Below are 16,315 nucleotides of genomic sequence, written 5' to 3'. Positions count from 1 at the left end.
ATAGTACAGCATCAATATGTGGAATGGTGGATACTTCTCCATTAAGTCCATGCAAAATGATCACTCCTGCGTAACACCCCCCATCAAATGTCTTTGTTGCACAACAACCTCAAAACTAACTTCAGTTGCACCGAATGAACTATTTTTGGTACCAAAGTATACATCAACTTCCCATTTCTATTGGCTTCTTGACATTTTTGTGTTATTCCTGAAAAACTAATTAAATTGATTAGTTTCATCAAAATTAAAGACTAACGAATGTACATTGATGATAAATAAATGAGTTCTAGCGAACTCATCACTTTGCAAAGTCATTGGAAGGCAAATCAGATTGCAAAGCAGTGCAAACGAGATTGCAAAGTTCTGCAAACCAGATTGCAAAGCTCTGCAAACCATATTGCAAAGTCATTGCAAAGCTTTGCAAGACAAACAAGATTACAAAGCAGTGCAAACCAGTTTGCAAAGCTTCGCAAACTCAACATAAACCCTAGCAAAATAAGTAACTAAGAAGTAAGATTGTAGCTCGAAGTAACAGCAGATTGCCCTTCCATTATTTCTATGAGTCCAATTATGAAGAAAACAATGTATAAATCCCCAGCAAAATCGTCCCACAACTGATCAATTTGTACTTTCTCTCTCTAGAATTTTTTTCCCACTAATTGAAACCATAAAAATCAACTTCAAACACCAAAACAAAGAGATTAAAAAAGCTAAACCTAAACTAAGTTGATGATTTGATAGACAAAAATCGATAAATTCCAAAGATAATTTGTGTTTTTGACAAAAGAAATTGGGTCAGAGGCTTTATAAATGGTTGATGTTTCGGAGAAAAACGATTTGGTTAAAGATTTTGGGTGGAAAAATCTTGGATGTCCAAATGCCATTCCCGACGACTCTCCAAAGGAAAAAAAGTTACTTCTCCCTTTCCACCACGACTATCCCCCCCCCCCCCCCCCCCCCCCCTCATTCTTTTATGAAACGTTGTTTCGTACTAGTGGTAGAAAGCAATGTGCGACTTGAAGGCCATGATCATCTCACCCACCATTTTATGTAGAAAAGAAGGTGATTTTGGCTCGACATAGTTTGTTTTGTTCCACTAGAACAACCCCTGTTTTGTTGAGTTGTAAATAGTACATGATGGATGGAGCTCGAGCAGAAAGTATTATTTCATTTCTCGAGCTCGACATAGTGTCACTTAATAAGTCGGAACAACTTCGTAAATATATCTTCGAATTAGAGATAGAAAGGACCCAATTCGAACAAAAGTTTCAAAAAGCAAACACCTGAAAATCGACCTAATCGTACTGGAAATTTGACCCAATCTTATGTAAAAAAAAGTTCAACATATGGTTTCCGTTCATAGTCTGTAAAAAGTTATCTCCAGCCAATTCTTTGAAAAAGTTAAGAACTTTGAAGTTTAGGACATTCTGAAGGCTTCAAGTTTCTCAAAGATATACATTAAAAGAGATTTACTTCTATTACATTTCTCTTTCAAATATAACAAAAACCAAGAATCATATAAAGAATTTACAATTATGACACATCTCGAGTAGAGAAATCGATCTTCGAAAGAAAAAAAAATTAGATCTTAGAACAAGCTTTTGTTAATCTTCTATTGCAAAAGTCAAAACATCGGTTGCATTCTATAAGGTTGTCTTCTATTAGAAAGTTTTACGCCTGATTTGGAAAGCCTTGTGGCATCGAAAAGAATGAACTCCCATGATCAAGAACTGAAGAACGAGTTCTATATCCCGAAAATGTGATTTATGTGCAGAAACACTATACCTGCTAAACTGCAGAATCCTTTAGTTTTTCCTATGTAAGTTCATTTTCGATTTGAATAAACTTCGCTTTTATGTGATCAGTCAAACTGGACTGTATCGTCTTTGTAATCTTTTTTTGATGCTTCGTGTTCTTTAACCATGCGACTCCAAAGTGTACTTGAACGTTACAAGACCTTGATTTTGGTGGAAGATCTTCAATTTGATATCTTAAATGAACCTGCAAATGATTTACAGATAGAGAGAAAGTTAATTACTAACAAAAACCCTATAAAATCAACAAGTAAAGCTCTCATAAAGAGTTTATAGAGAGAAGTAGTCATACAGTGTAATATTCGGCGAGTGGGACATTATTAAGGGTCATTACTTCTTCAACAACCCATGCTTTTCTATCAGGAAGTATAGATTTCTGCTGAGTGCTTGTTACTTCTCCTCCATAACATGCAACTTTTTTATCAAATTTATAGCAAATTTGCCTCTGGTATATTTCAGGTTTTACTAATTCCCACTCTGAATGAGTGTAGTCAAGACAACCAACTTTCTCCATTACTTTACGATCAAACTGACCCCCATTGAACACTTCGATACATAAATCCATCTGATAATATAACAAAGTTAACTATCAAAGCTCGGTTTTTAAAGGGTTGAACCGACAGAGGGTAAAAAGTTGGATTATTGGGGCATATAAGGAAAAAGAACTCACCGGAACATGAATAATAGACGAATAAATCTCTGACATACTTGCATCTTCCAGACCCAAGAAAAATCCGCTATCTTCGCTTCCCAAGGCTTTTAGTCCAGATTCTTCTTCAACTATTAGCATCTTTTGTTCAGGGCTTAGAGATTTTGCTCTCCATAGTGCCACAATTGTCCTGTATGAAGTAAAGGTCGTTGTCATTTCTGCTCAATCGGAAAAACTTGAAGATTCGGAACCAGTAAAAGGTAAGATTTGGACATGCAAAAGATGGTAGATCTGATTTTCATTAGTTACCTATTTGCTACATTGAAAGACACAAAAGATTGGAAATGAAACTTTAGCCGGCCTTCCTCGTCTTGTGTCTTTGCACCATGTTTTGCATCCATACCTCTGCCTTTACGTAGAATAAAAACAATAGATGGACTGCACATTGATGCCAAAGTCGGAGGAAGCAACTGAATGTCGTCTACATCCTCCCAGAGGAAAAAGAATTTAGTTACATGTCCAAACATGTTTGTGTGAAACCCAATTACTCTTGCTGACAGAAAGAGTCGCCCCTGTTACAGAACCAACTAGAAATCAATAAATAAAGAGTTTATGGATCTTGTAGACTCATAAAATTAACTACAACATCAACAATAGTTTTAACAAACACAAATCAGGCGCAATTTTGAACGAATTGCAGGTTTAGAAGATGGTGTTTATTTTGTTGTCTGAATATGACTCGTCGGAGTTTGACGCCATGAATCTGAGTCATCTGAGTCTGACTTGTTTTGGTTAAGGGTGCAATAGTAATTTCAGACAATGGGCTTTAATTCAGACTTATTTTATGTCTGACTTAATGAACCCAAAATTAACCCAAGTCAGCCGTTCAAACGAACAAGCTAGGTAAAAAGCACTCAACTCAATTCGGATCTCGAGTGAGATTTCAGATCTGAATTTGAAAAAATAGAAAACATTGCTCTTGGAATTACAGATAACTTGAAATTTGATTGGCAGTACCTGGAGTGGCATTTTACGCCTCAAGTGACAAGTGAAATCATTGATAAGAAATTCTTCTGGTGGAAGCCCAAATAGTTTCTGGAACGCTGAATTTGTTTGAGGTGACCGAACATTTAGCTACAAATACTTATTAGGAGTCAAAACAAAGAACAAGATTACAAGAAAGATAAAAAAAATTCTTAATTCAGAACAGATATTCACCTTCTTTCCGACCTCCTTCTCCATCTTTGCCAAGTACTCTTTAACAACTACGCTGCCTCTTGTATTATTCAAGAATATCTTTAAATGTAACTTAGCTTGGCATGCCTGAGCCACTTTTCCCTTAAGTGGGATCCAGATATCCGAAAGATCCGATAAATTAGATTTTATAAAATTGATAGCAGCATGTCCTAGACATGTAGCTTCACTAAAAGGTCCGTCAAAATCATATACTTCGACTTCCAGCATAGATGGAGGCTCGTCCATAGCATCAAATTCAAATACTTCTGCAAATCAAACAAGTTTCTGACAGTACTCAGTACATGAAAATTTTGAAGAAAACTTGAAGAAGAAAAAAAACTTACCGTTCCACAGAGGGTTGGGTTTCTGGAATTTTATGGAACTAGTTCTTGTTTTACCGTTGCAAGTAAAGATCACATACGGGTCTGATAAACCATTTGAATCAATGAATCCTAGACCACTTCCTTCAAGCAAGCCAACAGTTAACAACCACCCTTCTCCTTGCGCTTTCACTCCATGGTCGCTACCTTAATGATGTGATGGATCATAAATCAGATTCGTAAATGCATGATCAAATAAATATTCGTTCTCAGGCGAAAAAACACATAAGTAATTATATTTTTTTGTAGGAAGGGCCTGCAAAAATAAGAACATTCATTTGCGTATGAACAGACAAAAGTGCCACACATACTGAATCTAAGAATGTATTGATATTTTCCTAAATATGGATAAATTTATGTGTAATTCGATAACAAGAATAATGCAAATAATAATTGAACATTTTGCGGCTTCATGAAAAGGCACACTGAAAGGGTCCAACCAATTTTGATAAAAGAAAATGTAATTAGATATTTGTGAACAGAATCAAGCAGCAAGATGATCGCAGCATTCCTCTTTCTAGGGAGTTCCATTGTAAATGTCTAACAAGGAAATGCTAGATATCACCAGTTTACTCGGGAAGAACAGACATAATCAAATTGGTTGACCAGGTTACCTACAAGGGAAGTTATCTCTTTCCGAGACAAGTAGGTCAACCTCACTTGCGCAACTCTGTGAACCGATGAATATCGAGTACTCGGGAAGTATTCGTGGGAACTCAGATAGTTAATGAATAGACTGCAATTATAACACAACTAAGTTGAAAATCAAGAGCGTTATTATACAGGCCACATTAACTTATTGCAAAACTTGAAGTTCATAAAGCTACTAAGCATTTACTACCTGTTTGTTGTCTGGCACGGAAGAAGCGTAGTAATTTACCCAATACAGATCGAAGTTGAATAACCAGAATTCCTCCAACAATTACTTCAACAATTGAATCTGGCAAATCTATCCCATCAAGCTCAAGTCCTTGAGTAGTGCTCGACTTGGCAAGAAAGATGTGCACGAAAATATACACTCCCATAATAACCGTGGAAAATACAGTAACATTCAGAAAATACTGTGTTGCAAGTGTCCAACTTGATTGCATTTCCGCCTGCAAAGAAGCTAAACTCTGCTCCTTACTGGACCCGAGATCTTTCGAATCAACTACCTTAACAGTCTGAGACAAAGCTTCCGAAAACTTTTTAAAACTGTCCTTAATACCTTGCCGAGCCCCATTCTCAATCATTCCTTTCATCATTGTACTCTGTACAAAATTCAGACGCCACGATATTACCAACCTCGAGGACTGCTCTCCAGATGGCAATTCAGGCCCCGGTGTTATACAGTATAGTATTTCCATCCTGAAGGTATTTCCATACATAACATCTGGTATACTTATACTTGCTTGAACTACAAAAACCTTCCCACCAACTTTCAGAAATGTTTGCTCTTCTATGGCTTTACAAGACTTGGTTAATTTAGTTGCAGCAGTTACATAAGTAACAACTCTGCTTAATCTCTCTCCACTATCATCGATCCTCCAAGGTCTTTGTTGCACATCCGTAGTTCCCTGAAGCTCTGCGACAGTTGTTCGAAAACTTGAATCAGGTGAAAAGAGTAGAGTATTCAGTTCAGGCGGTGCGACACCAAAAAATTGGTCTACTAGTATTCCTCCAGGTAAACTACTCGGAACTTCCCCTCCTTCGTCTTTTGACTCAATAATTCTCAGTAGTTCATCGAAACTGCTTTGAGAACATGAGTTTTCCCAGTTATTCACGTTAAAATGAGGATCAGGTGTTTCAGAAAAGTCTGGAACACAGAAATCTCTATTGGTAGCAGGTGTTGTCTCACTTTTCTGGAACATTTGAGCTAAACGACCGCCAATTGTTTGGGCATTTAACTTATCTTCCTTAGCAGAAGTGGCTTCATCTGTACTAGTGGACAATTTTCTTGAGGGACTTTTCAAAGATGGAGACCTTAATGAAACCGATGACGAATCACTTGTGAAGTCCGCGTAAGGTACATTATTAGGACTACAAGATGGTGAATCATCAAACAAAGAGTTGCTAAGATTCAAGGATATCGTGAGAAGAATTTCACCTATTAAGAGAAGGAAAAGAAAAATGAATCTGTTACAGAAGAAACAATACGCAAATGTTGCACTTGAACTCCTGAGCTAGATTTTATGCTTTGTCTCTATACTATTATCGATCTAGAATTTGTGAGATCATTAATAAGGAAAAGAATCGACATTGTGCTAGTTCCGGAACTGTTTTAAACATCATTTAAATATTAAATCAAATAGAAGATGAATAGTGCTCAATCAATTTGATTATCAGTGTATCCCTTCACTCCAAAACCTCCGTGTAGTATATCGGACTTATGAGATTCACAAGTGCAATCACACCCATTGTTTTTCCTTTCATATTTCAAGTTAAAGATAGTTCGCTTTTGAGGTTTTATTTCGGTTTAGTGTTGTGTCTATTAGATGTTCTAAGTTTCCCTTAAGCATTTCTAAAATAACAATTACAACTACAACATGTCAACTATAACATTATTATCAAATCGAAGGAGACAATAACAAAAACTAAGATTCGAAATACTTTACTTACCACAATCTTTGTTCTTGGACTTCTTAGTCTTGGGTCTTAGTTGATACCAAGTAGTTTCAAGAAACTTATTTTCTGCATCAAAAACCTTTGACATTGGAATTTTAAGCTTACCCATAAAATCATCATTGAAGTATTTATCTTCATTCATAACAGAGATAACAAGTCTTTCTTTAAGGTCTTCAACTCTAAAACAAAAATCTTCACACCATAAAGGATTCAAACTCTTTCTCACAACCCTAGTTTTGAATTTCTGTTTACCAACCTTTAATTTAACATAAGGATCACTTAAACTATTTATATCCATTCCTCTTAAATTTCTAGCTTCAACCACCCTCACCAAAAGCCTCATTTCTTCTCTCTCTTTCTATATATAAAAAAATCTGCCTCTAACAATCTTTAATCAAATAAAAAGAATGTGTAATCTGAATGGAAATAGAAAGAACATTGAATTTTTAATCAATCAAGCAAAACCCCAGAAAACTTGATTAGTTTGTAATCTGAAACAATTTAGTCAAATCAATTAAAGAAAAATTACCAATTGGGTAACCTAGAAATTCAAGTCTGGGTAAAAAAAAATGACTTGATTTTCTTAATTAAATGCAAATGATCATAACTTGCATTATAAAAATAAAATTGCAGGGAAGAAGAAGAAGATAAAAGGAAAAGTGAAAGAATCATGTAAACAAAATGATGATATAAATTTTAATTGTCATTTAGAGTAAACCCCAATTACCTCATTAACAAAGAAGATTAATGAAGAAAAACAAAATGAAGATATTAGAAGCTGAAAAATGAAATTGTGGGAAGGATTGAATTGAATTTTCCGTGACATTGATAATCAGGAACAGAGAGATAGATAGAGAGAGAGAGAGTAGAGAGAGAAAATGATGGGGGAAGGATTGGCTTCGTCTGTTAAAACAGACGCGCATTACTGTTTGGTCTCCCTCTTTCTCTCTCTATCTTCTTCCCTGTCTATTTTTGTGCTGCTCCCTAATCCGTTGACGTAAATTTGAGTTGATAAGCTAATAACATCTGGTTAGCCATATAATTAATTTAATTAAGTACTTGTTAATGTTTCATTATTTGAAGAGGGTGTCTCTAAAGGCCCCCAATCCTTTTGCTCTTGCTTCCCATGGTTCCGATTGGCCGAACACTCAACTTTCTGAGTGTGTTGTTGAAGTCAGATTGTGTAATCCATTCAACATTTGGTTGGGTCATAACTCCTAGGTGGCCTTAATAGAGATCCTCAATTTTTTTTTTGTCTCCAATACAAAACTCTAAACTTATTTTATTTACTTATGTGGCATAGTTATTTTTGTCAATAAATAATTAGTTATTTTAGAAAATATAGAAGACTCGATTTTTATTGGTTGAAAACCAAATATTGACGAGTTGGACAATTAGAGATATCTCAAGAGGACACTCTAGAAATAGAGTGTTCTCTTGAGATATCTCTATTCCACCCTCGACATGTCATCTTAGAGATCCAAATAGAGTGTTGCATTGGAGATGAGTTTTAAGAAAAAACTCTAAAAATCCTAGGTGGCACTCAAAGTTTCTAAGATTGAGTGTTGCATTGGAGATGCTCTAACACGGATTAGGCTCAATCCAAGTACCCTTAGACAGCCCTAATTCATGGAGGGGCTAAGCTGAAAATCCAAAGTAAGGAGGGGCGTCTATAGATGCACCCATTCCACGTTTTAAGTTTAAGGGCAGACTATTTATGTGCTCATTCGTATGTCGATGATATAATCTTGAGGGCAATCAACCAGCTAGTATTAAAATTCTTATTCATTCGCCCAGTTCAGAGTTTACTATGAAGGACCTTGGTTCCCTTCATTTTTTTTAAGGACCGAAGTTCATAGCAACTCTTCTGTTGAGTTGCTTCTCACTCAAAAGAACTATGCAACTAATTAATCACTCAAAAGAATTATTTTGGATTCTAAACCTAGCATCACACATATTTCTTATGTAGAAAGAGTTTCACAATTGGATGGGGATATATTATCTAATCCATCTGTTTCTTATGCAACAGAAATTACTTTAGAAAGAGCCACTAGCTCTAAGATGTGGTTAGCTGATACAGAAACCTCTAGTCACATGACCAGTGATGCTAGCTCTACTGTTAATGTCAAGAAATATGAAGGAAGTGCATCAGTAATGGTAGAAAGTGGAAAGTGCATTCACAAAACACACATGTAACTCTAATCTCATTACAGCTACTCACAACTTTAAACTTCAACATGTGCTATTAGTCACAAACCTGAAGAGAAATCTTATCTCTATGTCTTAATTCGCTGAGGACAAACTTCCTCGTCTCCAACCACCAACTCTTGTCACCACCGACCACCTCCTCTGACCATCACTTCTCTCATTTTATCTTCATCCTCTCCTTCTACCACGAACACCACTTCAGTGTCTTTCTTATCTCTCCCATCCTTTTTCTTTCTCTTCCTCTTCGTCTTCCTGCGCTCTCTTTTCTTTTGTTCTCGTTCTCTCCCTCTTTCTCTATTTGTCGTGGCGAAAGAGATTATCTTCTTCGCCCAAACGGCTAGAAATAGAAATAGAGAAAGGAGGAAAGTGAAGTTATTGTGGTGTGAGAATGTGGTAGTCGAAAATGGTGGATGGAAGAGAGAAAATTATTTACGAAAAAAATAAAAAGTTGTCGACAATGTTCGTTTATTGGTGACCATTGTGGGAGTAAAGAGAGAATTGGGAGGAAATTTAAAAAAAAAAAAAAAAGAAAAAAAAGACTAATTCCCAATTTTGCACCCAAAATTTTATTCTTTCCAAAGGGGTGGCCAATTTGATATGAGGGGGAGATGAACTTAAAGTCTTTTTTTTTTGAGGGAATAAATCCAATAATCAACAAAAGTTACAACACTCAAAAAGTGTATTGTTATATTTAACCATACAGGACTAAAGAACAAATAGGACTAAATCAGGGCCTAGTCACCAATTGCCAAATTATGCGCTAGCTGGTTTCCATTACGTGGGATGAAAGAGATAGTCACGTGTCGGGTATGCATCCTTGCTCTTAACTCCTCTATCTCGTCCGTTAAGATCCAAGGTGGTTCAAGATCGACGGATGAAAGCAAATCGATTAAAACTCTACAGTCTCCTTCTAGTATATAATGTTGAAGACCTAGTTCTTCTGCTAACTCCACTCCCAGCCGAAACCCTAACAACTCACTATGAAGAGCCGATTTTGGTCTGAATATCATCCTCTTTGATCCAACTATTTCTCCACTTGAGTTTCTTGCAACCGAAGCTGATGCCCTATCCTCCTTAAACGAACCATCACAATTGATTTTGATTTTCCCCATTGAAGGAGGTATCCAAGAATCTGTTTCAGAGGTTAGAGCAAATGATGATGAAGATGATTCGGTAAAATTTGGAACATACCTTAGAGCTTCTTTGGTATTCCACCAGCAACGATGAAGATCCACCTCTTGCTGTCGAAAATGATAGTCGTTTCTCATCTTCCACCACTCCCATATAAGATAAGTGTATACAAACCAATTTTTCCTTTTTGCTTTATCTAGCAACAGATGGTTTAGATTCGTAATAACTTCTTCCCCCAACTGTTGCAGATCTATAATCCCCGTAAGAAGTAATAGTTGTTTAAAGGTCGGACAAACACCAAAAAGGTGGTTTAAAGTTTCTGGGAGCCCTGTCTTAAAACTATAGAGGTAGAACAACATTTGTCATGTTGTTCCATTAGATGTTCACAACGTGTTCATCTAACAGAGGCAAACATCAAAATTTGATACAACATCATAGTATAAATAAATAATTCTACTCTAGAATTCCTTCTTATAGACGTTTCATTTTCGTCCCACACTCCCACTTCCTTTGTTAGTTTCCTTCCAAGAATTAAAATGTTCAGAGTAAAACAAAAAGCATCAATGATGGTGGTCAATTCAAAATTACAACAACATGAAGAAGAAGAAGAAGAAGAAGAAGAAGAAAGAGTAAGATTTTCTCTCACTAAAGTGCAAAATGAAAAGAGGGTTATGAATATTTATCTCTCTAATGCTTACTTTCACTCACTAAAACACAAAATGAAAGTGGGGTTATTATATGGATGTTTCTCTGTCTAAGCTTTTAATCTTTTTGTTTACTTTCTCTAATTACTTGTTTCCCCTTTTTGTACAGAGTGAGAATGAAAGTGAAGAAAGATGGATAAAATACTATTCATCTTTTCATGAAATCTTGTTAGTGGGTGATGGGGATTTTTCTTTTTCTTTATGCTTGGCTAAATCATTTGGTTCTGCTTCAAATATAGTTGCTACTTGTCTTGATCAATATGGTAATCAACATTAATTCCTTTATTTTAATATCATATTTCACTCTTTTATTTGAATATTCTATTTCATTTATTTATCATATAATGTTAATCTTTTTTATTCTTGTTTTAGAAAGGGCTTTTGTCTAAAAAAAATTTAAAGTTGAGAGATGCTTAGGTTTATTACTTTGTTCTTATTTATTGGTCTTATTTTGGGTTTTCCACACATTCTTCTTTTGTCTGTATAGCTCCTTTCTCTCTCTCTCTCTCTCTCTCTCTCTCTCTCTTGTTTTGATTTTGGTGAAATATTCTGTCAACTTGTTTGCTTGTTGAAGGCATTTACTCCTATCAAAAGTAGTGTTTATCTTTTCTCCAAGTCTTAACTGGTTGGAGGTTAAGTCAACACTTGGTTGCTCAAGTGGTTGATAGTGTTGACATAAAGGTTCGATTCTCATAGGAGGTTGAATCAATGGTTATTGAATTTGGGTTATTAACGGTATAAATAATGTAATAAATTTGTGGGGCTTTAGGCCTCTTTCATGTGGTCGGGCTTTAGGCCTCTTTGGTTCCTTGGTTTAACTTAGTCGGTTACCGTGTTTATCTCATCTTCATGATGTATTGTAACGGCTAAAGTAGATCGCAGTCAATTTCTCAAAGAAAAACTGATTGGAGGTTAAAGTGACTCGAGTCATATGTGAAAATGTTTGTTTTTGTCTGACTAGTTGGATGGCTGATTTGGGTTGATTTTCCATTTTTTCAGACTATTCAGATTTATAGAATGAGCAAAAAAAGAATTACCACCTAAGACTTCAGTAAGCTGAATCTGAAAAATATACTTGGCATAAGAATTCTTATAAGCAACTATTGCATTTGAACCACCAATTGGCTTAAAAGAGACTAAGAGAGTGGATATTTCAGCGCGAATTTTGTTTGAGCTACTTAAGTAAATAAAAAAATCAATAGACAAAAGTGAATCATTAAATAGAGGTTCCTCTCATCTTGTGTCCACATGGGAGCGCCAAGGTAAATTAGTGATATCACGCAACACTGATATCATATTGGAGTCACAAACGTTGTAAACCTTCACGCCGAATGAGCCACTTAAGAAATCATTTACTTTTGATGCTTATGTTTGGAGTTTGCGTAATGATGTTAACATGGTTAGACTTCCTATACTTTCTTTAGTTATGTTTCTGATTTAGGAAACTGAAATTTACCGGTTTTCTTGTGCTTATAGGTCAATGTCTTGTTTATAGGAATCGTGGACGTGTTAGATTTACTAAGTGGTTTCTAGTATCACTTCCCTTTTAATAGTAGAATGGTTAGGAATGTGACCGTGTTTTCCTGCACGTAAATGTGCAGCAAGACCACAAAAGCCAGTGATATTGTGGTCGGAATTATCCATTATCGGCATCGAAGGCGGTAGAGGTTAGTTTTCATTAGAGAGTTCTTGACTCGCGATGAAAATGAAGAAAGTACAAAATAAGGAAAGATTTAGTCAAATGTTTTCAAGAGAGGTATAAATAGGTTTCGAAGTTTTGGTGTTTCTAAGATAAGATTTGGGTTAGAGGTAATCGACCAATCACTATTGATATTGGCCCTTGGTGAAAATACATAAATGTGGAAACTTTAGTCGATATAAAGACAGAGGGTCAGTATGAATTGTTGATTGCACTCTTATGTAAGAATTTTATTTAAGTAAAAGATTTTGATATCATGTTCGTATGTTGTATGAGTAATCTAGCAAAATTTGGACTAAGATGCTTTTACTTGTTTGCAATTGAATATTTGATCAGATGTTGTGATTTCGAAGTATAAAAACGCAAAATCAAATTTGGAGAGTTTGAAGAGACTTGGAGCAACAGTTATGCATGGGGTTGACGTCACGAAAATGAAACTTCTTCCTGACCTGCAAATGCGGAAATTCGATAGAATTATCTATAACTTTCCGCATGCTGGGTTCCATGGAAAAGAAGATAATTTTAACCTAATAAGGTAAGCCAATATTCTCTTTCTTTATCTTTCAAAACATCTTTGTGACTTTTTTACCTTTCACTGCCCTGCTTCAACTCACACAAGAAGGATAACAAATATATTTATAACAGAACCAATCAGGCATCCCGGTTGTCGTTTATGTCTGTTTCGTCGATTAATGTTTTCGTTGCTTAATGTTTTCTCGTGCCCTAACGGGCTGTGTCTAGGCCGGATGGGGTCTATTTCTTGGCCGGCACGGTACGCTGTGAACCCCTGCATATTGCTATTTTTTCATTATGTTAAATCCTTCTTTTTTTGCTTAATATAGGATGCACAGAAATCTAGTGCAGAGTTTTTTCAGGAATGCAAGTGGTATGCTTAGACCATTTGGCGAAGTTCATGTCAACCACAAGATGACACGTCCATTTAACAATTGGAATCTCGAAGAACTTGCATCTAGACACAACTTGCAGCTGATTGAGTGTGTCGAATTCAAGAGAGAAGATTATCCAGGTTACTGTAACAAGAGAGGATCGGGACCAAAATGTGACGAGTCATTTCCGTTAGGAGAATGTTGTACTTTCAAGTTTGTTTTCTCAAGCCATATGAAGAAGATTCAATCAATAAATGTCGAGTATATTGGAACTCGACCCTATCAAATTCAAAGGATGCCTCTACAAACTCAAAATCCATATGCATCTCAGATCTCTCTTCCCATTGAAGTACCCGAAATTCAAAACATACCTTCACAAACTCGATATCCTAATCCAAATTGTATCAGATACCCTAATGAAGTACTTCAAGTTCGAACAACCCCATGTTCATTTAGTATCAATTATCCTATGGAAATACCCCAAGTTCGAAGGACAATGCCACTTACTCAAAGCCCATATGGAATCGATATCAGCTATCCAGCGCAAGATTATACCACTAATAGATCTCTTAACTTTAGCTCAGTCGATTCGTCGTTTAGACCTGCAGTTTCTGAGGAGTGTTCAAGGATCTTCGACAGGTATTTCAGCGATGCAGTAAAGTCGTTTGGTAAAAGGGATTACACAGTTGGTCTAGTTTTGTGTGAAACTCTGAGAACAGGATTTGATAGATTCATGGCTGAAGTACCAGGAAGAACTATTAATGGTTATATAAGTCATCTCGAAGAACTTCATCGGTTGAGCATTTTGAGATCAGAATGGCTCCAGAGAATTTTGAACAATATTGACAAGGAGAAGATGGAATGAGATTGATTTTTATTTAGTAGCTTTCAAACTATTGTTAATAGATACTGAAGAAACATATATAACTCTTTTCTCTTGATAGCTAGTAAATGCTTATAGGTGTAAATAGAAGCTTAATGTAGTTATTTTGGTCTAATTAGCGTCAGTTTATGGTCTTCAATATAAGGTATCAATGTTTCATGTAAGTTCGTAGACGGTTAATATATTTATTCGAAGCTGTTCGTTGTAGAGATGGTTGATTAAGAATTTGTTCATTATTTCTCCTTTATACTAATAAACCTCCATGATGGACACTAGCCTCTTTTGCTTTCTGGGGTACATAGATGGGCATGTTACTATCTAATCAAATGGGATAACATTTTTAAGTTATTTTTTCTGTGAGATCTTCAATACCTTCGCGTTGAAGAAATACCGGAAAGTAACTACAGGTGTGTTTGGATCACGGAATTATGAATCCGCGGATTCATAGTCCTTTGGAATTTATGATTCTACGGATTCATGAATTCAAGTATATTTTTTTGGTTTGTTTGGCACAAAGCCCTGGAGGTCCCAGGTTCGAATCCCAGAGAAGGTGGAATCTTTGGTTATTTGAATTGGGATTATTAGGGTGTAAATAATGTTGTTGGCCTTTAGGGCATGTTCTAGTTGGGCTATAGGCCCGGTCCTGTTAGTGTTTGAGTGGGCGGTTATCGAGCTTATCACATCTATGATGTATCAAGTGCCAAATGTAACGACATACGTAGATCGTAGTCGACTTCCAAAAAAAAAAAAATTATTATTTGAGTATTTTTACACGTTTTTTATGAAAAATATTGAAGAAACCTTGTTCTCGAAATTTGTTTTTTCAAATAACGTCTCATTCGAGAACCCTCTGTTTTCTTCATAATTTTTTCGAGAACCATTTTTTTTCAAAAAATTCGTAAATAATATATTTTTTTTTAAAAATAGTTTTCCCCGAAAGCTGTTTTTCCTGGACAACCCTTCTTCCTGATTTTTTTTTCGAAAATCATTTTTGTCGATAACTGAGATTTCATGAAACTTTTTTTTTCATAAAAATCGTTTTTTTTTTCCGATAGCCATTTTTTCCTTGAAAAAACAATTCAAGGAAAAATAGTCTTCATGAAGTAGAAAAAAATTTAGGAAATTTCAGTTATCTAAAAACGATTTTCGAGAAAAAAAACGACTTTTCGGGGTTTGGGGAAATAAATTCAAGGAAAAAACGACTTTTGAAAAAAAAAATTCAAATAATTATTTTCTAGAAGGAAATATTTTTTTTTATTGATTTTAAGTTTGAAATCTAGATTTATTAATCCAAAATCCTAACAAATCCTAAGAGCAAGTCCAGCCCCAGCCGGCTGAGGCCATAATTTCAAAATTATGGCCTCAGCCACCCGCTCCAAGCCCAGCCGCTTGGAGCGGAGGCTGGGGCGACTGAAGGGGTCCCCATGTGACCGTTGGGGTCCCCAACGGTCACATTGGGGACAGATCTGGCCGTTGGTTTATCCAACGGCTAGACCTGTTTGTTTTTTATTTTTTTAAAAAAAATATTAAATAATTAAAAAATTATAAATAAGTTAAAAATCAAAATACATTTTTTGTAATTCTAATTAGTTTGAAATTTTTTTTTTAAATTCTAGAGAAACATAAATATTAGTAATTAAAATACATCCCACCAAATGTCGGTCCCCGAATAAATTTTTTTTCGAAAAATAGTTCAAACACGTATTTTATATATACATAAAATCACACACGTTTTTCGCACACCAACTAAAAGTGCACACACGCGTTTCCCACATGAACAAATTTTTGGCCTCAAGAGAGGCTGGGACTGGAGCTGAATTTTAGAGGCTGAGCTGAGGCCAATAATTTTAGGTGAAAAAGTGGTTTTTTCGGCCTAAGACAGGCTGGGATTGGACTTGCTCTAAGGAGTAGGGGTGGGATTTTAGTCCAATACAAATTTTTGGAATTAGGACTCAAGAGTCCTACGCTTCTTGGAAGCCAAATAGACCAAAGATTATTGAATCTTACCAAATCTCACTTTTGATAGGAATCCTGCAACCAAACACACCCTACCTTCTTTCTTCTTTTACTTCTTAAGTGTGATCGAAGATTATAAGGTTTCCAAGATGATAGGAATCCTG

General features: G+C 35.7%; 2 protein-coding genes across 5 annotated transcripts; one reads left to right on the top strand and one right to left on the bottom strand.

Annotated features, from left to right (window-relative positions):
* Positions 1 to 1,454: 1,454 nt before the first annotated feature.
* Positions 1,455 to 7,721, bottom strand: LOC147556060 (C2 and GRAM domain-containing protein At1g03370-like). 3 transcript variants are annotated; one of them, XR_015235121.1, is made up of 9 exons: positions 6,678 to 7,710; positions 4,921 to 6,165; positions 4,044 to 4,226; positions 3,682 to 3,965; positions 3,481 to 3,566; positions 2,773 to 3,035; positions 2,485 to 2,653; positions 2,107 to 2,379; positions 1,455 to 2,001 (listed from the first exon to the last, which is right to left on the bottom strand). XR_015235121.1 is itself a non-coding variant. In XM_086663793.1 (9 exons), the coding sequence occupies exons 1-9, from the start codon at positions 7,024 to 7,026 to the stop codon at positions 1,816 to 1,818; spliced, it is 3,069 nt and encodes a 1,022-aa protein (XP_086519919.1). In that variant the 5' UTR covers positions 7,027 to 7,721; the 3' UTR covers positions 1,455 to 1,815. The 3 variants fall into 3 exon arrangements, 2 of the variants coding, with proteins under 2 accessions (XP_086519919.1, XP_086519920.1); XM_086663793.1 differs by having other exon boundaries at positions 3,481 to 3,597; positions 6,678 to 7,721; XM_086663794.1 differs by lacking the exons at positions 1,455 to 2,001; positions 2,107 to 2,379; positions 2,485 to 2,653 and having other exon boundaries at positions 2,769 to 3,035; positions 3,481 to 3,597.
* Positions 7,722 to 9,634: 1,913 nt separating this feature from the next.
* LOC147556059 (uncharacterized) lies at positions 9,635 to 14,404 on the top strand. Of its 2 annotated transcripts, none has more exons than XM_086663792.1 (4): positions 9,635 to 10,651; positions 10,842 to 10,989; positions 12,762 to 12,960; positions 13,268 to 14,404. In XM_086663792.1, exons 1-4 carry the CDS (start codon positions 10,559 to 10,561, stop codon positions 14,175 to 14,177), a joined length of 1,350 nt encoding a protein of 449 aa, XP_086519918.1. In that variant the 5' UTR covers positions 9,635 to 10,558; the 3' UTR covers positions 14,178 to 14,404. The 2 variants fall into 2 exon arrangements, with proteins under 2 accessions (XP_086519918.1, XP_086519917.1); XM_086663791.1 differs by having other exon boundaries at positions 9,750 to 10,651; positions 10,836 to 10,989.
* Positions 14,405 to 16,315: the final 1,911 nt, after the last annotated feature.

Source organism: Eschscholzia californica, unplaced genomic scaffold (genome assembly GCF_041429995.1).
Source record: "Eschscholzia californica isolate CP2 unplaced genomic scaffold, dmEscCali1.0.p SCAF_2, whole genome shotgun sequence".
Taxonomy (NCBI): Eukaryota; Viridiplantae; Streptophyta; class Magnoliopsida; order Ranunculales; family Papaveraceae; genus Eschscholzia; species Eschscholzia californica.
Note: the sequence above shows the minus strand (reverse complement) of the source record. Positions and strands in the feature narration are given on the sequence as shown.

What these genes read in the sequence shown, in the direction of transcription:
- LOC147556060 (XM_086663793.1), bottom strand. Translation starts at nt 7,026, where the DNA reads ATGAGGCTTTTGGTGAGGGTGGTTGAAGCTAGAAATTTAAGAGGAATG. An exon ending in CGTCTATTATTCATGTTCCG is followed by an intron (nt 2,380 to 2,484) that starts GTGAGTTCTTTT and finishes TTATATTATCAG; the next exon opens with ATGGATTTATGTATCGAAGT. An exon ending in CACTCGCCGAATATTACACT is followed by an intron (nt 2,002 to 2,106) that starts GTATGACTACTT and finishes AATCATTTGCAG; the next exon opens with GTTCATTTAAGATATCAAAT.
- LOC147556059 (XM_086663791.1), top strand. Translation starts at nt 10,559, where the DNA reads ATGTTCAGAGTAAAACAAAAAGCATCAATGATGGTGGTCAATTCAAAA. An exon ending in AAGAAGAAGAAGAAGAAAGA is followed by an intron (nt 10,652 to 10,835) that starts GTAAGATTTTCT and finishes CTTTTTGTACAG; the next exon opens with AGTGAGAATGAAAGTGAAGA. An exon ending in GATAATTTTAACCTAATAAG is followed by an intron (nt 12,961 to 13,267) that starts GTAAGCCAATAT and finishes TGCTTAATATAG; the next exon opens with GATGCACAGAAATCTAGTGC.